Consider the following 24,327-nt stretch of genomic DNA (forward strand, 5'->3'; position numbering starts at 1 on the left):
TTCATCAAGATGAAAAGCTTCTGCACAACAAAGGAAACAGTCAACAAAACAAAAGGGCAACCCATGGAATGGGAGAAGATATTTGCAAATGACATTACAGAAAAAGGGCTGATATCCAGGATCTATAAAGAACTTATCAAACTCAACACACACAAAACAGATAACCATGTCAAAAAATGGACAGAAGGCATGAACAGACACTTCTCCAAAGAAGACATACAAGTGGCTAACAGACACATGAAAAAATGTTCATCATCACTAGCCATTAGGGAGATTCAAATCAAAACCACATTGAGATACCACCTTATACCAGTCAGAATGGCAAAGGTTGACAAGGTAAGAAACAAGTGTTGGAGAGGAAATGGAGAAGGAGGAACCCTCTTACACTGTTGGTGGGAATGCAAGTTGGTGTAGTTACTTTTGAAAACAGTATGGAAATTCCTCAAAAAGTTAAAAATAGAGTTACCCTGTGACCCAGCAATTGCATTACTGGGTATTTGCCCCAAACATACAGATGTAGTGAAAAGAAGGGCCACATGCACCCCAATGTTCATATCAGCAAATTTCCACAATAGCCAAACTGTGGGAAGAGCTGATATGCCCTTTAGCAGATGAATGGATAAAGAAGATGTAATTCATATATACAATGGAATATTACTCAGCCATTAGAAAGGATGAATACCCAACTTTTGGATCAACATGAATGGGACTAGAGGAAATTATGCTAAGTGAAATAAGTCCATCAGAGAAAGTAAATTATCATATGGTTTCACTTATTTGTGGAGCATAAGGAATAGCATAGAGGACATTAGGAGAAGGAAAGGGAAAAGCTAAGGGGGGGGGGGAATTGGAGTGGGAGATGAAGCATGAGCGACTATGGACTCTGGGAAACAAACAGAGTTTTAGAAGGAACAGGGGTGGGGGAATGGGCTAGCCCAGTGATGCACTGGGTATTATACACAAACAATGAATCATGGAACACTACATCAAAAACTAATGATGTACTACTGTATGGTGACTAACATAATAAAAAAATAAAGATGGGCTATGAAGTGGATATGAGAACTTAGATAAAAGAATAAAATATTTTGTTTAAAAAAAATCTTTACAACAAGCCTATAAGGCAGGTAGTCTTAGCACCCTTTTATATTTCAGAAGTTAAGTAAGTTTATTAAATATAATTTAAGAAATATTTATGGCTTGCTAACCTGGGCCAAGCCTGGTGATAGGCCCTACAGTGAACAAAACAGATTTGGCTCCTGCTCTCACAGAGCTTGTAGATGTGAGGGGACAGCAAGCACTCATGACTGCACCACATGGAGCAGTGAGGGTCACTGTCAGAACTGTCCGGAGAACCACCTAATGTGGGCTTGGTGGCCCAGGTCTGGAGGCAATGACGTTTAAGTCTAGGCTTGAAAGATGAATTAGATTTGGATTTGAATAGGCTAACGAGTAGAGGGGAAGAAGAGAAGAAGGAAGGGCCCAGGAAAAGGAAACTGGATATTGAAAACCTTAACGGTACACACAGGCTCCTAAGAGAGAGAGGAATACTTCCAGAGCATAGTTTAAGTTTTGAAAAGGCAAAAGATAAGGCTGCAGAGGGAGACAGGAGAATGAGGGTGAATTGCCTCAAGTCTGATTAGCCTCTGCTTTCTTCTGAGGGCAGTGGGAGCCATGGGTATGTTTTCAGCGGAGCTATTACTAGGTCAGAGTTTTCCAAAACTTACCTCCTAGTAAATTTGCAGATGAGACTTGATCCCTGCTTTGTACCACTACCCCAGCAGGAGAAAAGATTCAGCATTCTGTCCACAAGGCAGATCCATCTTTTAAATATCTGGCTAGCTATTTCAGGTGTTTCTTTCTCCTCCCTTCCTTTCTTCCTTTCTTTTTTCCTTCCTTCCTTCCTTTCTCTCTTTCTTTCTTTCTTTCTTCTTTTTTTAAAGATTTTATTTATTTATTTGGCAGAGAGATCACAAGTAGGCAGAGAGGCAGGCAGAGAAAGAGAGGGGGGAAGCAGGCTCCCTCCTGAGCAGAGAGCCCGATGCAGGGCTGGATCCCAGGACCCTGAGATCATGACCTGAGCAGAAGGCAGAGGCTTACCCCACTGAGCCACCCAGGTGTCCCATCAGGTGTTTCTTAGAACAACATGTTTCACTGGAAATTTTTTTCGGTAATAGAAAACATTTCCATTTTCAGCCACATATAGATATTTTTCTGTCTCTGAGAATTGATACACTTCTACACTGCAGTATTCTGAAGGACTACGTATCAATACTTCATCAAGCCCATGGAGTCAAGGTGTCCCTTTTTTCATTTAAACACCAAAGCTTACCGAGGACCTTTGTTTTCAGCACTATGAGTACAAGTGAGCAAGGCAGGTAGGATTTCGGCCCTCATTCATCTTTCAGCCCAACTATCACGGAATAAATTTTATGGCCTCTCCTATGGAAAGAGGAATATACCTTCTACTCCCAGGACTGCTGCAAGCAATGAGTATTATAATGTATTTTAAACACTTTGTGAATTCCAGAACTTTGGTATTTGCTGTTTCCCTCCAATAGAGTGTGAGCTATGGGTGGGCCAGAACTGTCTTGTGTCCTGCTGACTCCCAGCATTTAAGAACACTACCAGATTGGAAGAACAAATAGAGAAACATGGTGTCAGAGTGGCGATGATGGCTTGTTCAGGCCCCAGATATGTGGGAGTTTACATTTCTCTCTTCACTGACATCAATCACGCCAGACTGCTGTTTCTCAAAACAATGTATCCACAAAGTGTCAAAATAGATAAAATGGAAAATGTTGACTAAGAATCACCATGTTTCTGACTTTAGGAATTAGCAGAATATCTATAAAATCTCCAGTACTATAAGTTTCTGTCATTTGCTTTGCTTTGAATCACAAAACAGTGTTTGTGGATGACACGATAGCCTGAAATGAGTTTGGGGCATAATACTAGTTTTGTGATAGTTACCTAGAGGAATTGTTACAAAAGGAGCACAGAAATCTAACACAGATTTAGTAAATCTTCTTGGGGTGTTGGAAACTTGCAAGTTTTTTTTTTTTTTCAGATCACTAATAAATTATTTTAAGGTGGTTGTATTGTGCAGTCCGTGAACACTTTCCTCCAAGACAAGTGACACAACAAATTATCTTAATATTGCGCAATGCATAGCTGGGGCTTGTGAGAAAATCTGCAGAGACAGCATCAAATGCAGATTTGAAAATTCCTGTTTTTTCAACATTTTAGACCAAGGTGTTGACGTGTTCTAGAAAGCTGTTAAATGGCTCAAAAAGGGATGCTAGTGATAATAAATACAACCACAAGAAAGATGCATATAAAAAGCTTGATAAGATTTCTCAAGAAATGTAGAATTGAAAAAAAAAGCAGTATTTCCAAATTAATAGATTTAACATAGGATGTTAATATATACCATAAACCAACACGATATTAGAATTAATCATTTGATTGTTTTGTTTATGTTTGTTAAAAAAATTTATATTTTCTTTAGATTTTAACTTATGATTATGGAAAACTTCAAACATAGACACATGTGTCCAGGATAGGATAAGGGAATTCCATATACTCATCTCCAAGCTGTAATTATCAACTGACATTCTTGTTTTTTTTTATACCCACATCACCCGCGACCAGAAATGAAGGAAATCACAGATGGTGTTATTACTTCATCCGAATCTTTTTCAGGATGCCTCTATAAAGAAGTGGTCTTCAAAGTGATGTCCTTGGGCTAGAAGCCTCAGCACCCTCTAGAAATGTGTTAGGAATGTGAATTCTTGAGACCCAGCCCAAAGCCACTAAATGAGAATTTCTGGGCTTGGGGTCCCCAAATCTGTGTTTTAGTAAGCCCTCCAGTACTTGTAATGCATGCTAAAGTTTGAGAACCATTGCCTTAAGGATAACTACTCTTTGAAAATATAACCATGATAACATTATATACCTTAAAAAATAGTAATCCCTTGGGGCACCAGGGATTTAGGCGACTTAGTCCTTAGGTGACTGCTTTGGGCTCAGGTCATAATCCCAGGTTCCTGGGATGGAGCCCTGCATTGGGGTCCCTGCTTAGCAGGAAGCCTGCTTCTCCCTCTCCCACTCCCCCTGCTTGTGCTCCCTCTCTCACTGTATCCCTCTCTGTCAAATAAATAAATAAAATCTTAAAAAAAATGGTAATCCCTTAACATCATCTAATATCCAGGCAATTATTCAAAAGCTCCCAATTATCTGATAGATCTTATTTTTACAGTTTGTTTATTCAAAACAGGAACCAATAAGAACCATATATTGCCATTGACTTAAATCTTCTACACCTTTTAAAAATTCTACTTCTTCCTTTACCCCCTGCCCCTTTGTGCGCCGTTTTTCCCCTTGAAATTTATTTGTTGAAGAAGCTGTGTTGTCTGCCCTATAAAATTTTCCATGGTCTGGATTTTGTTGCTTGTATTTCTATGTTTTTCAACAGACTTTCACATTATTTATTGTAAAATAATAGCCAGAACTAGGGTCTTGATCTTCTTCAAGTTCAATTGTCTTAAGTAAGATCTTTACATAGCTGGTACATTGCCTCATGTGAACAAATGCTGTCAGGTTGTCTTTCTTTTCATAGGTGCTGATTACTCATTGCTTTAGTCCATTTTTTTTTAAATTTTTATTTTTTTCATTAGAATTTTGGAAATGATGATATTTTTATCCCATTATAAATCTTCCTTTATTAATAGATTAATTGGAATACTATTCTCCAGAGAAACTGCCCTCATTAACTATTATCTAAAATACAGTTTATATAGAAAAGGAAAACAATAAATGCTCCTTTGATTGAACAGTTTTAAAAGTAGTTTGTTCCCTAGTATTCTTCAGAGGTGACCAATAAGCTTTTGTTATTTTCTTTTCTTAAGAATCACTATAAAGGTAGAGATTTAAATATATATAATGTGTTTAAATCACTATAATTGTATATATTGTTTTATTGATAGCCAAATATAAGTGGTTTGAGTTTTTTGATTGTTTTTTTGATTGTTTGTTTGTAGTGAGAGCCATTTTAAATTAGATTCCAAATCTTTTTTTTTTTTTTTGACAAAAAGTGGTGTTGGTTTTCTTCACTGCTTTTGGTATAAATAGATTTTCCAGCTCAAAGCTGGGATCAGCCTTCAGAATTTACCAAACACGATACAGGTACTCAAGTAGTCCTTGTTATAGGGTTGGTCCTTGTTTCTGTGTTTTTTCCAGTGAACAAAGTTAGGAAATCTATTTTCTTAAAAGGAGTTCATACTGATATTCCCATTTCAAATGTTAGGACTTTGGGGTTTTATAAAAGCTCATCAATACTATATCTATATTTCATTTCTCCTACACTAGAAATCCCAGATCTAAAACCACCAATATAATGACTCATTTGCTTTATTCTACAATACATACACACAATAACAATGTCAACATAACAGTTACTGAAAACACTTGGAGACAGTTTTTCAAAAAATATTTTCCTCAGGGTATACATCCCATTAGAGACACACAGTGAAGTCATTGTGTTTTAAAATCATTTTGGGGTGCCTGGGTGGTTCAGTTCCTTAAGGCTCTGACTCTTCATTTTGGCTCTGGTCATGATCTCAGGGCTGTAAGATCAGAGTTGTGAGATAGAGCCCTGAATCAGGCTCTACGCTCAGCGGGGAGTCCCTCTCTCTCTCCCTCTGACCCTCCTCTGGCTCACGTGCACACTCTCTCTCAAGTAAATAAATACCTCTTTAAAAAAATCATTTATAATAGTTTCATTCTCTTTGATTTTATTTTCAGTGAGTACATAGGTCCATGTGGTACCCAGCCTCCAGGGTGGCTCTAAGTAGTCCCTGCCTCCTAGGGCTCATGTTCTTGTGTGGTCCTCCCCCCACCACATCTCATGAGGATTATCTCTGTAACCAGTATAATATTGGAGTATCACGTGTCACTTCTGAGATTAGGTTATTACAGAGATTGGGCTTACTGCTATGGTTGGGTGCGCACATCTCTCTATCTTCCTTTCCAGCATAACTCATCTATGGGATGCCAGATACCATGTCTTGAGTAGCCCTATGGAGAGGCCCCAGTACAAAAAAGACTGTTATCTCTGGCAACAGTTAGCAAGTAGCTGAGGCCTCTATCAATAGCCACTCAAATAAGCAGAGAAGTGCATCTTCGTGCTGTGGTCAAGCTTTCAGGTGAATGTATTCCTGGCCAACATTTGGAGTGATATTTCAGGGGAGACCTTGAGCTAGACGCACTCATTTAAGCTCCTCCTGGATTCTTGTCCCTCAGATATAGTGCAAGATGATACATGGTTATTATATTGATTTATGTAGCTATGTTTTGGGACAATTTGTTATTCAGCAATAGATAACTAACAGAGACTTATTTTGTTTTTGATTTTTAGGAATTGGTTTTTTAATTTTTAAATTTGTTTTAGATTTATGTGAAATATTTATGTGATTCCAAAGCCAAATCTAAAAAACGAATAATTCAGAGATGAGTTATTTCTGTTTTTGATCCTTCCAACATTTTCCCTTTATCTCCAAGAGATAATCACTTTAAAAAATTCTTTTTATTAATTCCTTCATTTTGAAAAACATAAATAATAGATAGAGGATAGATAGACAATAGACAGACAGACAGACAGATAGATAATAGATAGATACCTCGAAGCATAGTCTATGTATTTTTTTTCACCTTGCTTTCATTTAGTTAATGCTGTATCTAGCTAGATTACTCCATACAATGATACACAGTGATATTCATATACTGTCAAACTATTTCCTTGTGATATTCTTCATTCCTTCTTAAAGTTTTAAAATACTCTGTGTGGATGTACTGTAATTTATTCAACCAATCCCTTATGGATGAGAATTTAGGTCTTTATGTATATATTTTTTGTAACAAATAATGTTACAATGAATACTTTCTACATAAATCTTTTCACATTTTTTCCAGTGTATCCTTAGGATAGATTACTGAAAGTGAGATTTTTCATGTCAACAAATAAATGCATATGTAGTTTTGCTAATTATTGCCAAATTTTCTGCCAAAGCAGTTTTCTACTTTAAATTTCTTCTGCCTCCTAACAAAGTATGTTGTCAATTTTCTGGATTTTTGCCAATGTAATTGTGAGAAATTATATCTCAGGGTGGTGTTAATTTATGTTCCTTTTATTAAGAGCAACGCTATATTTTTTGATATGCTTAAGGACCATGTACATTTATCTTGCTGTGAACTGTCCATATGTTTTGCCCATTTTTCTAATAGTTTACTGTCTTTTTTTCTTTTTTCTTTTTGATAGAAGATGCTATATGTTAGGGATATATTTATGATACAAATTGCAGATTTTTTTCTTCAGTTTGTCAGGTATGTATGTATACTTTGTACACAGTGGTTCTGGCCACATATGGCTAGTCAAAATTATCACATTTTTTCTTATTGTATCTGCATTTTGAGTCACAGTTGAGAAATTTCCCCTTATCTTGGATTACAGAGGAAATCATCCATTTTCTTGTACTATTGTGTAAATTTATTTTTTTATATTTCAGCCTCTGGTCCATTTGGAATATATCCCAGTGTATATCATATATATGTACAATATATGAGAGGCCCAATTTAAAATTTTCTCTGTGGCTATCCAATAATCCCAGTATTATTTATTAAAAAGTCCATCTTTTCTCTACAAATTTGCAATATCCTCTTTATTATATGCAAAACTGTAATATGCCATTGAGTCTGTTTGTTGATATTTCTTTTCAATTCTGTAGTCTCCTATCTATCCCTGGGCCCAGATCATTTTCTTTTAGATACAGAGATTTTGTGTTTTGTATTTGTTAAGGCTAGCCTTACACCCATTTCTCTTCTATTCCTGACTCTTCTTTCCTGACTGTTATTTCAAATTAACATTTAATCAATTTGACTAGTTCCAAAAGAAAATGAAACAAAAATATAGTACCATTTTTATTGGAATCACATTAAATTTATAAATTACCTTAAGGAGGATTGATTATGTTAACTTTTTTTAAGATTTTTTTTTATTGTGGTAAAATATACATAACATAAAAACATAAAAATATGTATGTGTAAAAATATACATATCTGAGAGTGCAGTTCATTGGGATTAAGTACATTCCTATTGTCCAGCCACCCCCCCCCCAACCATACATCCCCATGGCTCTTTTCATCACACAAAACTGAATATCTATACCCATTCAACAATAACTACCTATTCCCTCCTTACCCAAGTCCCTGGCAGCCACTCTTCTACTTTCTGTTTCTAGGATTTGACTACTCTTAGTATCTTTTGTAAGTGGAATTACATAGAGTTTGCCTCTTTGGAACAGGCCTACTGTCCTCAAGGTTCATCCATTTTATAACATGTGTCAGAGTTTCCTTCCTTTGTAAGGCTGGATAACATTCCATCATGTGCCTATACCCCAGATTTTGCTTACCTACTTACCTTTGATGAATACTTGGGTGGCTTCCCCATTTTAGCTACTGTGAATAATGCTACTAAGCACATGGATATGTAACCCTCCTTTCAATTCTTTTGAGTGGATGAAATGGATGATATGGTAATTAAGTTTTTAATTTTTAAAAAATTTTTGAGAAGCCACCATACTGTTTTCCACAACAGTTATACCACTTTACATTTCCAGCAAGAATGCACAAAGTTTCCAATGAATCCGTATCCCAGCTAACATTTGTTGTTTTCTGTTTTTTTTTTTTTTTGTCTTCTATGTTTGTAGCTATCCTAATGGGTGTTAAGTGGTATCTCATTGTACTTTTGATTTGCATTCCCTAATTAGTGATGTTGAATATCTTTCCATGTGCTTACTGTCCATTTTTAAATCTTTAAAGAAATGTCTATTCAGGTCCTTGCTGATTTTTGAATCAGATTGCTTCTTTTTTGGTGGTTTAGCTTTGGAGTTCTCTATGTATTCTGAATAGTAATCTCACATCAGATATGGTATTTGCCAGTACTTTCTCCCAACATGTGGATTGCCTTTTTACAATCAACTGGGTATTGTGATACACAACTTTTTTTTTTTTTTTTTTAAATTAATTTGCATAAAACCCAATTTGTCAATTTTTTATTTTGGTGCCTATGCTTTTGGGGTCATATCCAAAAAATCACTGTCAGGTCCAATCTGAAGATTTTGTCTTCAATCTGAAGATATTTCTTCTAAGAGTTTTATCATTTTACATCTTATATTTTAAGTCGTGGATCCATTTTCAGTTAATTTTTGTATTTGGTATTAGATAACGGTCCAACTGCAAACTTTGTATATGGACATCCAGTTTTTCCAATGCCATTTCTTGAAAAGACCATCTTTTCCCCATTGAATCATCTTGGTACCCTTGTTAAAAAAAAATCATTTGACCATGTATATGAGGATTTATTATGGACCCTATCTAATCTGTTGGTCTCTATATCTGTCTTTATGACAGTACCATAATGGTTTTATTATTGTACCTTTGTAGTACCTTCTTTTTCAGGTTTACTTTGGATCTTCAGGGTCCCTTGAGATTCCATATGAATTTTAGGATGGGTTTATATTTCTTCAAAAAGAAGCCATTGGAATTATGATAGAGATTGATGATGTAAACTTTTTTCATATAAGAACATACTATACCTTTCTGTTGTTCAAATCTACTCTTGTGTCTTTTAGGAGAGTTTTATTTTTTTTCCTCATAAAGTTTTGGACATTTCTTGTTATGTTTGGCTATTCATTTGACTTATTTATTTTTTTAGTTAATTTAATTATGCTTTGTTATTGTAAATGCTGTCTTCTATCTTTTGTCCTAACTCCTAACTAGTTTTTGTTTATATATGTGAGGGACACTGATTTGTATATGTTGATGATAAAATCATGTTTTTGCCAAATTCTCTTAGTGTTTTAGTAGTTTCTTCATAATCTGTTTTGAAATTTTATATGTATAATCTTACCATCTGAAAATAGTTTTTCCTCTTCCCTTCTAATTATTATGCCTATAATTGTTTTCTTTTGTTTAATTACTTTGGCCAATACTTCCAACATAAAATTAAAGAACAATGGAAATAACAGATATCCTTGACTTCTTCCGGACTCCAATGTGAAAGCCTCTAGCATTTGTCAATTAATAGAATATTGGCTTTGGGTTAATATATAGAGAGAACCATTTTGGAAACAAAAGTGAAGAAGAAATTCTTATTTTCAGGAGATTTACAGACTTGTGGAAGGAGACAAGGAAGCCTTTTTTTTTTTAAATTTATAAAAGACCTATTCACTTATTTGCAAGTATTTTCAAGAAGTTTTACCATAAATTATGTGTTTATGAGAAGCATTATAGTGTAATGCATACATTTTTTTTTAAAAGATTCATTTATTGGGACGCCTGGGTGGCTCAGTTGGTTAAGCAGCTGCCTTCGGCTCAGGTCATGATCCCAGCGTCCTGGGATCGAGTCCCACATCGGGCTCCTTGCTTGGCAGGGAGCCTGCTTCTCCTTCTCCCTCTGCCTCTGCCTGCCACTCTGTCTGCCTGTGCTTGCTCTCGCTTCTCTCTCTATGACAAATAAATAAATAAAATCTTAAAAAAAAAAATAAAAGATTCATTTATTTACTTGAGAGAGAGAGAATGTGATCAGGGGAGGGGTATTGGGAGAGGGAGAGAGAGGGCATCCTTATGCAGCCTTCCCAGCTGAGCACAGAGCCCGATGCGGGGGCTTGATCCTAGGACCCTGAGATCATGACCTGATTTGAAGCCAAGAATCTGTTGCTTAACTGACTGAGCCACCCAGGTGTCCCAATGCACACATTTTTCTAAAAATTGCCCTTAAGTGTGGTAAAGACTGTTTCTTTGGGGCAAATATTTCTAAAATATTACAGTGGTTTCTAGTGCTTCAAAGTTCAACTCTACTCAACAAAACAGTGTTTCTTGTTATTTAATTGCTCTCTCTTTAGGGAGAGTTTTCCTTTTCTCCTAAGTGGTGAGGTCCAATAATGAAAAAGAGATTGGGAAACATGGGGGTGGTGGATCCAGACAACTTAGGTTCACATCCTAGACCCACCAATATTCGACTGGTTGTATGAGCATTGGCAAGTTTCTTAATGTCACTGTATCTCAGTTTTCTCACCTATAAAATGGAGATATTAGCCCCTACTTCACACCACTGCTTTTGAATTTTTTAATTCATTTTTGAGCACAATTGACACACAATGTTATATTAGAAGAAACGACCCATTTTAATAGTATAGCAACAACTGCTATAAGGGAATGTACAGACTGATTTATGATTACCTTATGAAAAACACTTATTTTGGCAATCGGTCAATGATGCTTCTTGGTAGAGCTGATATCTAAATTGAACCCCTGGTATAATTAGGAGTTAAATGAAGATGAAGGGAAATTTTCATACTAAAGGAATAGCATTGGCAAAGCCTAGAAGTTAAAATGGAACAGAACTCTATTGGGGAAATGGAGGTTGTTTAGGGAAGGGTGGATAAGGGGAGAAGTAGAGAGTGGATAGAAGTGAGTTGGAATGGCGGTCAAGGAATTTTCATTTTATACTAGGGCAAAGAGTATTAAATAATGGTTTTAAGTGTTTTAAGTAGTGGCCACACTTGAGTAATCTTGATGTTCCTCCTAAAAGAGGCAGAATATATATATCCTTACCTGAGTGGTATTGTGCTTTGCCATGTGGCTTGCCTTGGCCAATGGGATGGATATTAGTGGACATGACATAAGCAAAGACTTAAAATGTACTTGTGGTTGAGTCTGTCCTCTTGAAATGTTTCCATTACCATAAGAAGAACTTGCTTTGAGGAGTCCCCTGGATTCAGAACAATAAGAAAAACACAGAGCAGACTTGAACCAAATCTACCATTTGGAACCAAGCTGAGAAAAATCTAATATATATAAAAAACGCAAAAGCTATCTTAGCTCATATTTGGAGCTGGGAGCACAAATGCTTATTGTTATAAGCCACTGAGTGCTAGGGTGATTTGTTGCACTGTAATAGTAATAGCTGACCAGTACAGAGAGGGAAGCAGAGAAAAGCAGAGTCAGTTTGAAGATAATTAAAATCATCTTGTTGAAGTAGTATGGTGGTTTGACTAGATTGATGGCAGATGAAGCAGAAGTAAGAAGGTATTTTGAGAGGTATAGGGGGCAGAATTTAAAGGGCAAATATCAATGGATATTTGACTCAGAGAGGGAAGAAGAAAGCATGCTCAGGGTTCTCGCTGGAATAATTGGGAGAGTACTGAAACTGTTCTGAGAGCCACAGACCACAGAAAAAGAACAAGAAAAAAGGTTCTGTTTTGAACCTAGTGAATCTACCAATGCACAGCCAAGTGACAATGTCCTTGACATCTGTCTATTCACTTACGAAATGAGGATGACATCATGTGCCTCTACCTATCTCAGAGGGCTACTGTGCAGAACAAACAAGATAAAACACACAAGTGCTTTGAAAAGAACACATAACCCATCAACTACGATAATTATTAAAATGCAAGCACTAACACTTTCATTTTCATGCTGCCAGATGCAAAAAACACACTCTAATTTTATTTTTGAAACCGTGCTACAGAGTTTGTAGCTAGTCACACATTCTTTTTTATTTTCTGAGAGCAGGCTGAGCTGATTCTTCTGAGAAATAATACAAATGATATTTGTGTTTTCAAAGACACATAAGGTACAGAATTTGGAGTAAAAATATTGTAGGGCTACTGTTGAGACGAGTAGGTGCTTGACTCGTGAGACCTCAAACTGATCATTTAAGCTCTCTGGGCTCCCCCTTCTTCACTTCTGAAGTGAAGGTTTGTACTTGTTGATTTCTAAAATATCTTGCTGTTCTCAGATACGTGAAATCATGGGTTCTCATAGCATTTTCAGCTTTACTTACCTCCTACTAACTAATGATGATCTTCAAATTTGATCTGTAATTTAGAAAAGAGTTTCACACTTGCCTGTCCTCACCCACGTTAGCTCAGTCTTTATCAGCAACTTTTCTTTTGGAACAAATTCAGGCAGTCCAGATTGCCTGTTACATCCCAGGCAGGAAGGCTTATTTTCATCTATGTGTGAGGGAGAAGGATCTAGAAGGAGTTCTGATTGGTTTGCTTCTTTCACTGCAGCAGAATTCCATTTACCACTTAGTCAAGGTGGTAATGAGGGTCTCCATACCAGGCAACTGTGGCTGCCATCTGGCAGGCCAGCACCACACACTCGGCAGACAGAACCAATTAGTCAGGCCCCACACCTCCCAGGAGGTCTTGCTGTATTTGGTGGCTGGGTGTCAGCTCTGCTGAGTCTTCCACAAGAAACCTCATCAAGTTGTAGAAGGGGAGGGGCAAATCATCTCCCTCTGGCAGGACAGAGTTAGCAAAGAATCCAGATCTTGAAGGTCCAAGGACAGCTTCCTCAAAGAACATTCTGCCCATGATAATGGCGAATGCAGAATGTACCAGAAATGGGCAGCTTGATGTGGTAGAGGGAGTATCAAGAAAGAAATTTCTGTTTGTAAGAGAAAAACTATAAATGACTTCAATGCCCACCATTAAGGGATTAGTCAAATGAGCCATGTTATAGCCATACAATGGAATGAATACAGTTGGTGATTAAGGATTTAGGATTTGGTCTTTGGTTATGGCTCTGCCACTTCTTAGCCTTTTGACCTGGGCAAGGTGCTTGACCTTGCTTTTTATTTGTGTCATCTATGAACTGAAGACAATAAGAGTTCTTACTTCTTTGGGTGCTTGGGAATAGTAAGTTAGTCAACACATGTAAAGAACTTAGAATGGTGCCCGGCACATAGTAAATGCTATTTAATGTTCACTCTGAGAGTATGATTCTCATAGCCTTTCCAGATGATGCTTTGTATGAATTTTTTGAAGCCAGGATGAAATTTCTTAATATGAAATGAATCAAGCAGGATAATGAAGGCTATATACAAAATTATTCTATATCTATGCATAGAGAAAAGGAGAGAAAGAAATATTATTATTATTTTTTCTTTCATTGAGTTTTCTTTTCTTCTTATTTATATTCTCCATCTGCCAAAATTGTACATGAGTATGCAATACTTAATAATAAAAAAGATGATTTTTTAAAAAGGAAGAAAGGACTAGAGAAGAAAACCTGGATAAACATCTTATATCTACACTTAAGAGTGACTTCAACTTTTCTAAGCCTTGGTTTTATCATCTACACTATAGTGATACCAAAAACACCGGTTTCTACTGCAAAGGATTAATTCCAAGGAATAAATATTAAATTTACCTGGAAGTAATCATAAATTACTTAGGCAGTAATAAAATTTTTTATAACTATATTATTATTATTACCAAGGTCATCCTTAGGGAGTAACAACAAATACATTAAAGCTAGAGTCAAAATTATGTAAAAACTCAGATGTCTTTAGAAGTTCAGAATGGATCATTTTACCTCTGCTGATGTACTATGTCCTATTTCAACCAGGCTTTAAATTCAAGAACTACTTGTAAGACAGGCAAAAAAGGAGCACCTCGGTGGCTCAGTTCGTTAATCCTCTGCCTGTAACCCAGGTCATGATCCCAGGACCCTGGGATGGAGCCCAGAGTTGGGCTCCCTGTTCAATAGAGAGCCTGCTTCTCCCTCTTCCTCTGCCCACCCTCCTTCCCTTACTCATGCTCTCTCTCTCTCTCCTCCAAATAAATAAGCAAAATCTTAAAAAAAAAAAAAAAGTCAAAAGAATGCGTTAACTGGGGGTTTCGAAGGTTCAGCTTGCAGTGTGGGCTGTGCCACTGACATTTTGGGCAAGATACTTTCATTTCTGGACCCACATTCAACTAGACCTTGCAGAGTATGGTCTGAGGTCCTCTGGGGGGCCATTAACCACTTTAAATTATAAGCTTTGCAGAATTCTTAATGAGCAAAAGACCACAAATCCATAGACTTTTATTTTCTCAGATGACTAAAGACTAGCTAGTATCTGAGTGATTTAGCAAGGGCTATTAAAATTATAAACTAAAAATAGTTATGTTAGAGTTTACTGCAGACTCTAATTCAGTATTCTACTAAAATATTTGGCTGTCACTTAATGCTTGGCAGCACTGCAAAACTCCTACTCTATGTATCTGTCTAACTGCAATTTCAGCAATTTTTGGAAATGGTACTTTGTTATCAATGAATCATTAGTTTTGTTTTGATTTGGATCCAGTTTTCAATTGCTGCTATTCTTTCCTTTTAATTACAAATTACTAATCATATAGATTTATCATTATCATGTTAGTTTGTTGTGGATTGTTTGGTTGATTTTTAACAGAGTACAGAGATGTATATTTCTGTCAAGATTTTTGGCTGATAATTTTTTGATATGTAGAATGGTTGCATTGCATTTTGAAAATAAATGATCTCTTCCTGTAAAGTTAAAGCAGACAAACCTTCCCCACCCAACACACCCTGAATTTGCATGTACATTTACTCAGATTGCTGTATGAGTATCACTGAGATAGCCACCGATAGAGTAGGTTGGCCAACATGGTTGGTGGTCAACCAGGATGGAATATACAAAATGACCTAAAAATTTAGTTTTGTACTTAAAAGAAACAAATTCCAAGTCTATCTTAAGAATAATATAGTAATTACCAATAGAACAAGAGCCTGTGGTGTGAATCTGTTTCCAACCTAATCCTGAATTTTCCTAGTCAACTACCAAGGAAAGTTTGGGTATTCGTCACTCCTTTGCTATCCAGAAATCCGCTACTGAGTGCTCCTTTTAGGACTTTCTGGTTGTTCTCTGTTTTCTGATTGTTCTCTGGGTCCTTGCTTTCTTCCTTATCCTCTGGGTCATGATTGAATTGTTGATCAGTAGGATGAGTAGGAACTGGGGCGTCTGTGCTCATCTGCCTTGTACCACCATTCATGGATTTCTGGAGTACTGTTTGAGTTCTGCCTTCAAGTTCTCATTTTCCTTGCTGTGAAGAAACAGTTTTATTCTTTGTTAATCACAGGGCAGTCTTGCATACACCAGGCTGGCGTAAGAAACAGAAGGTATGAGTCTCGTGGTGTGAACAGTGGTAACTCAGCATGGTGGAACGAAGAGAATCCACATCCTCTCAGATCCTTAAGGTAAGTAATGGTGGTGTAAAAAATGAACCTTGCAGGTTATCACATATCTTACTGACAAATCTAATGGGTATTTTTAGGGTTGGCCAGTCAAGGGGGTTTGCTAGCTGCAGTCTTGCTCCGTGTCTCTCATTCTGTGGCTTCTTTTTCTCTCAGTAGTCCTCCATTTAAGTTTAATATTAAATAGAGAAAAGAAAAGGAAAAAAGAAACTGTAGGAATGATTCAAATAGATACAAATAAACAGCACAATTTTTTAATTTTTTAAAAGATTCAACCTTGTTTAATAACTAAAGACTCACAAATCAAAACAAGTATATAAGACATCATTTTAAATTTAGGAAATGTCTTTGGAAGTAAGAAAGTCAAATGCTAATGGCCATATAAATAAACATAATTAATATAGTGGGTGACCTGACAAAACATTTGAAGAGTCAGTCAGGAAGTTGTAATGGTTTAACCTACTAAATCAATATTTAAGATTGTTTTTTATGGGTAAAAATATAGAAGAAGAAAAATTTCAAACTCTAAGTATTTAGTAATAGGTGAATATGTTGAGCATTTCATTTGTGTTCATATGATAGAATTTATAAAGCTACGAAAATAGTAATAATTTTAATGACACAAAAACATGTCCAGTTATACAAATAAGTGAAAAATATAATTATCTCAACTATGTAAGATGCATGTGCATAATATATATATATGTTTATGTGAGAAAAATGTGTAAAAAAATGCCAGAAGTAAATAGTAAGTTTCTCTGGGTAGTAGAACTCAGAATATTACTATACTATCTTTAACATTATTATTCTAAATTTTTTACATAAAATATTATTTTGAAATCAGGAAAGTCAATTTCAATATAACTATAGAAGGTATTCTATAAACTTTAGCCGTTAGTACTGATGCAATGGAAAAGATCCATTTAAAAAAAGTATTATCTGAGCATAAAACAGTCGCTCTGGTATTTACTGATTTGAAAAAGCCAAACCACAGACAATGATTTGAATGTATGTATACTTTTTATAATAATCTTCTTGGTCATGGCAGCATAGATAGAAAAAAAGTCTTAAAAAAAAAAAAAAGAACTCTGAGAACACCTATGTTTACATAGAGAAGAAGAGTCCTAACGGAGATTTAGAAGAAATTCTCAGTAAAGTACAGGGGAATCAGGAGTATGGGGTCTTGGACGCAAAGTACGATAGGATGTTTCCAGAGAGAGGGCATTGTCAGCAGTGTCAGAGGGTCTAAAGAAATGTGGGTTCTGAAAAATGTCCATTGAATTAAGCCTTAAGGACACTGACAAGCGTCTTGACAAAGGTGCTTCTGTGAGGTAATGGAGGTGGACCCCAGACTGAAGCGGGTTGGGGAAAGAGGGAGTCAAGAAACCAAATACCAGGATTATAATCTCTGTGAAGAAGTTTAGCTGCAAGAGAGGAGAGAGAGGGGTTGGTGACTGGAGTGCAATATGGGTTTCAAATAGGGCTTTATTTTTATGTTGAAGGACTGTGGGCACTTCAACACATTAAATGCCAATGGTTAAGAATCCACTGGGCCAGAGGGAAAGAGAGGACATTATTGATGAAATATGATGAACACTGACAAAGGGAGATGGGGTATCATTGAGAGAACAGAGATAGAAATGAAATCTCAGATTGGGGGTAGTAGGGAGATAGGTGAGGCTATAGGCAAGTTTATTTGTATATCAGGTGACAGCTTGCCTTTCATCTTGTTATAGAAGATATGCTTACCTGTTGGCTCTCAAGGGGGAAGCACTAGGGAAGGAAGTCTGAACTAAGGGCAGATGGCCTGAGATAACCACTATGACGAGTGGAGAAGAGCTGATCAGAACAAGTATCCATGAAGGTTAGAGACCACAATTTTGTGGCTTCAGTGTGAGAGGATGCATGTTCTTCTCTAGGATTGCCTGGACGTCCTTGTGGAGATGCGGAGAAGGCGAGAGTCAGACTCATTCCAGGCTGGGATTTGCCAGACAGGTGCAGTCAAATGATAACAGAGCAAGGTGGGAATGTGAGAACAAATAGTGTATATTTAACAAATAATTCTTGCAATGAGAGAAGACATAAAACATATGATCTCTGACCTCAAGAAATTTAATTTCATTTGGCTGTCCCAAAACAACACAAATAATAAAGTTAACAACTGGTATAAACTTTTTAAAAAATATTTTATTTACTTATTCAACAGACAGAAATCACAGGTAGGCAGAGAGTCAGGCAGAGAGGGAGGGAGAAGTAGGCTCCCTGCTGAGCAGAGAACTGGATGTGGGATTTGATCCCAGGACCCTGAGCTCATGACCTGGGCTGAAGGCAGAGGCTTAACCCACTGAGCCACCCAGGTGCCCCACCAACTGGTATAAACTTGCTTCTAGAAGTCAGATTGATAGCTTCTATGTAGTGGTTACCTTTTTAGGGAAATAGACAGCCCAGAAGGGAGCCCTAGGGCCTTCCATGGTATCTGTACTATTCTGGTTTTTTGTTTTTTTGTTTTTTTGATCTTGGTGTTTGTCACAAGGGTGTATCACTTTTGTGAAAATTCAGTGAGACTATATATATAATATGTGTGGTTTTATGTGTGTGTATATATGATAGATAGATATTATATTATTATAACATGCTTTAAGAAATTCATATAAAATTTGCATAAATATGAAACATACCTAATTAGTGTATAAATCAATGTCAAATGAATATTACAAAGAATCAGTGCTGTTTGAAGTTCATAGGAAAGAGAAATAACAGTGTAGAGGTTCCTCAAAAAATTGAAAATATAGCTACCCCACTACCCGGGAATTGCACTACTGGTTATTTACCCCAAAGATACAGATATAGTGAAAAGAAGGGCCATATTTGCCCCAATCTCCATAGCAGCAATGTTCACAATAGCCAAACTGTGGAAAGAGCCGAGATGCCCTTTAACAGACGAATAGATAAAGAAGATGTGGTCAATATACACAATGGAATATTACTGAGCCATCAGAAAGGAGGAATACCCAACTTTTTTGCATCAGCATGGATGGGGCTGGAGGAGATTATGCTGAGTGAAATAAGTCAAGCAGAGAAAGTAAATTATCATATGGTTTCACTTATTTGCGGAACATAAGGAATAACATGGAAGACATTAGAAGGAAATGGAAAAATGAAGGAGGTGAAATCAGAGGAGGAGAGAGACTGTGGACTCTGAGAAACAAACTGAGGGTTTCAGAGGGGAGAGGGTGGGGGGATGGGTGAGCCTGATGATGGGCATTAAGGAGGGCATGTATTGCATGGAGAACTGGGTGTTATACACAAACAATGAATCATGGAACACTATATCAAAAACTAATGATGACTAGTATGGTGACTAACATAATATAATACTGAATTCTAATAAAAAATAAATACATACATAAATATGTAAGTAAATAAATAAAAGAGAAATAACTATGATTTGCAATGGTTGCAAAAATAATATTACTGAGCATTTAAATACATGACAATCCCATTATAGCCACTCAACATACACTACTAGTTCGTTAATCTTCAGATCAAGTGCTTGTATTACTTGTATTAGGTAAGTGCTTGTATTACTTTCATTTTAGGATGAAGAAATGAAGACTCAGAGAGTTTATGTGGTTTGTCCAATGTACATGGCTTTTCAGAATTTGAACCAGAATTTAAACCTAAGTTGGCCTGACTGCACCGCGATGCCCACATAGTGGTAGTAGGGTCCAGAGAGAATCCATGGATGTTTATATTATATGAGGAGCAGAAGGGAGAGGCGGAGGAAGTGCAAATTTAAAAGCAAAGATGGGTTTGGGGCTGAGAGTTAACTCCTCAGGCTGAAGGCGATCAACTTTGCTTTAATCACCGTGGAATCCTTTTGTGCACAGTCTCAGGATAGAATTGCCCAAGAAACGTGAAATGTATCTGCCTGCCTTTTAAAACAGTCACAGGAGATGTAAAACCAAAAATAACCTGTTAAATATGTTCAAAGTAAAAGCTGGTTTAAAAAAACAAAAATCAAAAAACAAAATACAACATACATAGCACTTTAAAATTATCATGAAATGCCTCCCCAACTGAGAAATGGCATGTGCCTGTTAGCACAAACAATGTGTCAATATGCGTTGGTTGTTATGCTTTTCACACACTCCTAGCTCTTTCTTCTAGACTTGTGTACTATCTACCTGAGGTACTGGAAATAGGAGTTTGCCATTTCAGAAGAAAGAAAAAAAAAATGCCACCAACACTCTCTTGGAAGCAAGGCAGAACTAGCTTCTTCATAGGGACTTCTGACCTCAGCTGCTGCACTTCTGGATGCTGTGAAGAGTTTAGTGTCATCCCAGAACTACAGCAATTAGAGAGGATTACTGTACTGCTGGATGATAAATAAATGAGGCGAAAACTGTTCCGTTGTCTCCTGTCACACTGGGCTCTTCCTGCAAACCAGCCCTACAGTGCCACCCTCTACCACAGCTCAGAGGCTCAGGGTTAGAAAGAAACATTGCAAGGGCGTCTGGTAGCATCATCTGCCCGAAGGCCCACCTCCCCTGTGACTCCAACTCACCAGATCTCACATTTGATTTGGATTACACCCCTGCCGAGAACATCAAATCTCAAATGGAGGACCCGGGGGGCTCAGCAAAAAGGTCACCAGATGCCATCTTAAAGGTCTGCCAGCCTTGGCAGCGACTCAGTGCCACCGATTTCCAACTGTGCGCCATCTAACAGGCCTCCAACCCTCTGGAGAAGACAGTCCTGAGCGTGCCAACACAGTGAATGGGGATCTAATTTCAGTAAATGAAAGCATGTTCTTATTTGGAAGTAATAGCAGATAATCAACACAACCAGACTTTCCTTTTTGAAAAAGACAACAACCAAATAAAAATATAAAATGGGACTGGGGAGGGGAGCGCAGCTGAAAATCTCACCAAACTCCATGGGGAAGCTGAAATGTGAAGTCTGTGTTAATGTAGCAAATGTTATTGTGATGAAGTGTGAGGCTTTTATTTTCCCCTTCTTCTCCTTCTTCTCCTTCTCCTTCTTCTTCTTCTTTTTTTAATTCCAGAGAGCCATACCATATATTATTATCATAGAAATTTAGTCTTCAGAAAGATTTTTAAAGTACTTTAACTCCCAAACCTATACCAGAATCATCTCTTCATCAATGAACTATATGAGCTAACATTCTAAGTGCTTTTCTGTGTCAGATACCACATATAAATTTACATAAATTCTTTCATGTTATCCTAATAATACTGAAAAGTAGATATTACTATATTCTGCCGATGATAAAATGGACGGTCAGAGAGGTTAAGTACATTACTCAAGGCCACCTTGCAAGTAGAGATCTTGGATTCACAGCTAGATCTGTGTGGATCTAAAGCATATGCCCCTTCCTCCGCATGACTCCTCAATTTTATACCCATAATATACAGACTGTCTGTTTTAAACAATAGGATTTTTATCCTCTTTTAGTGTTAATAAAGAAAACATATATAAAGCCATCTAGTCTATCTTCCCAGCTAGACTTAAAGTCCCCTTCTGGAACACGTAAGTGGCTGACATTCAACTTTGGTTTGTAAACTTCCCAGGTGCAAGGAATTCATTATGTTCCCAAAGATATTTACAGTGTATCTCATTTCTTTCCTTAAAACACTGAGCCAAATTCTGAAAACAATGAAAATAACCAAAGTATACTTTTTCAGGGAAGAATAAAATAAAAGGGTTATTTTATACACAGAATTAGCAACCCATCCAATCAACAATTGTTCTTTGGTAGGAAGTACTTTTAGCTCATAGAAAGTGATACCCCAGCACACCTACTCCCTTGCGTCCTTCTTTCTTCACTTAATCACGCAGTTCTACAGCATTAGACATATATTTACACCATGGATATTTCCTTCTATCTGACTTGTCCTTCAGCGGTGCATTACTACTTTATTGGTCAATGTTGTATTGGCATCCAATGGACTATTTTGTCTTCAAGTTTATGAAAAAATAGTGTGATACCTGAAAAAAAAATAGAGGATGTAAAAAGATCATAGAGGAATTTCAAACCAAATCTGCTTAAAGAGGATGGAAATGTTTCTATGAAGGTGTTGGCCAAGGGGAAAAGTCTAGAAAGCAGGCAAAAACATTGGTGTGGGGTCTTGAGGGACTGCAATCTCAGAGACACAGGGTTGACCAAAATTGAAAGTGTGCTTTAAATTGCAAGTGGGAAGTGCAAGCTTAAAAAGGCAAAAGCCACGAGATTATATAGCTTGTTTTGAAGGAATTATGATCGGTGCTGACAGAGTTAAACTAATAGACAGTGGCTATTTAGTTGATAGATATTACATTGTATGGTTTTAGTCCAAAGGTGAAAGATGTGTCTCAAGAGGTGGTGGAGATGCAATTGTCAAGTTGCAAATGACAAAAGTCAAAAGTCCAAAAATTGAAACAGGAGACAGTGCACAGGCCTTGCTTCCTCAATATTCTCCCCTCCGTGAATGATTCTCTTAGAAATGCTTACTTCACTTTGGAATCTTCTTTCACCAAGGAACTGACATATAAAATGTAGTTGAAAGAGGAAATGAGAGGTAGAAAAATACTCCAGATTGGATGAAGAGCTTGGACTTGGAGAAAGTGACAGTGATTTCTAACCTTTGAACCTCAGACCACCCGAGGGGGTCATAATCATGCAGGGTGCTGGATAATAAAACACAAACTTGGATAACACCAAACTCACTGAGTTAGAATTTCTGAAAACAGGACAAATAAATGTGTATTCTTAGCAAACATGTCAAATGATTCCTGTGTACACTAAAGTTTGAGAAAGGACAGCATAGAGAAAGAAAAAGAAATCTTTTCCATAATTGTGCAAAATTTGCCCATAATTATAATCACTATTAGTATAGAAGTTGAAGACATGGACTATCTGTCTCATGGACCTGATTCTGAATCCTAGCTCCAAATGTCATTTCACTTTGGCATTTTATTTCACATCTCTAATTTTTAATTTCTCCTCTGTGATGTTAGAAAAATAATTCTTATCAAAATATGATATATAAAATATTTAGCACAGAGCCTCTCTCAGCCTTTGACAAATGATAATTTTATGTTAGTCATAAAGTAGAGTGCTGTCTCCTTTTAAACACCTCTCGCATCACCTGAGTTCAAAAGGAGTGCTCTTTCATTTGGAATATTGGAACTTTCACTACATCTGTATCTTTGGGGTAAATACCCAGTAGTGCAATTGCAGGGTCATAAGGAAGTTCTATTTTTAATTTCTTGAGGAATCTCCACACTATTCTCCAAAGAGGCTGCACCAACTTGCATTCCCACCAACAGTGTAAGAGGGTTCCCCTTTCTCCACATCCTCTCCAACACATGTTGTTTCCTGTCTTGTTAATTTTGGCCATTCTAACTGGTGTAAGGTGATATCTCAATGTAGTTTTAATTTGAATCTCCCTGATGGCTAGTGATGATGAACATTTTTTCATGTGTCTGATAGCCATTTGTATGTCTTCATTGGAAAAGTGTCTGTTCATATCTTCTGCCCATTTTTTGATATGCTTGTCTGTTTTGTGTGTGTTGAGTTTGAGGAGTTCATTATAGATGCTGGATATCAACCTTTTGTCTGTACAGTCATTTGCAAATATCTTCTCCCATTCCGTGGGTTGCCTCTTTGTTTTGTTGACTGTTTCCTTTGCTGTGCAGAAGCTTTTGATTTTGATGAAGTCCCAAAAGTTTATTTTCGCTTTTGTTTCCTTTGCTTTTGGAGACATATCTTGAAAGAAGTTGCTGTGGCTGATATCGAAGAGATTACTGCCTATGTTCTCCTCTAGGATTCTGATGGATTCCTGTCTCACATTGAGGTCTTTTATCCATTTTGAGTTTATCTTTGTGTGCGATGTAAGAGAATGGTCGAGTTTCATTCTTCTACATATAGCTGCCCAGTTTTCCCAGCACCATTTATTGAAGAGACTGTCTTTTTTCCACTGTATATTTTTTCCTGCTTTGTTGAAGATTATCTGACCATAGAGTTGAGGGTCCATATCTGGGCTCTCTACTCTGTTCCACTGGCCTATGTGTCTGTTTTTATGCCAGTACCATGCTGTCTTGGTGATTACAGCTTTGTAGTAAAGCTTGAAATCAAGTAGCATGATGCCCTCAGTTTTATTTTTGTTTTTCAACATTTCCTTAGTGATTCGGGGTCCCTTCTGATTCCATACA

At 36.9% G+C, this 24,327-nt stretch overlaps 1 protein-coding gene across 1 annotated transcript in view; it reads right to left on the reverse strand.

Moving 5' to 3' along the window:
• The window catches only part of CUNH1orf87 (chromosome unknown C1orf87 homolog), an 89,286-nt gene that overhangs the window by 51,379 nt on the left and 13,580 nt on the right, over positions 1 to 24,327 (reverse strand). The window contains 2 exon segments of the mRNA XM_004751684.1: positions 15,723 to 15,937; positions 15,940 to 15,959. Coding sequence (XP_004751741.1) covers positions 15,723 to 15,937; positions 15,940 to 15,959 — 235 coding nt within the window.

Source organism: Mustela putorius, unplaced genomic scaffold (assembly GCF_011764305.1).
Source record: "Mustela putorius furo isolate JIRA1106 unplaced genomic scaffold, ASM1176430v1.1 tig00003853_pilon_pilon_pilon, whole genome shotgun sequence".
In the NCBI taxonomy this organism is placed as follows: Eukaryota; Metazoa; Chordata; class Mammalia; order Carnivora; family Mustelidae; genus Mustela; species Mustela putorius.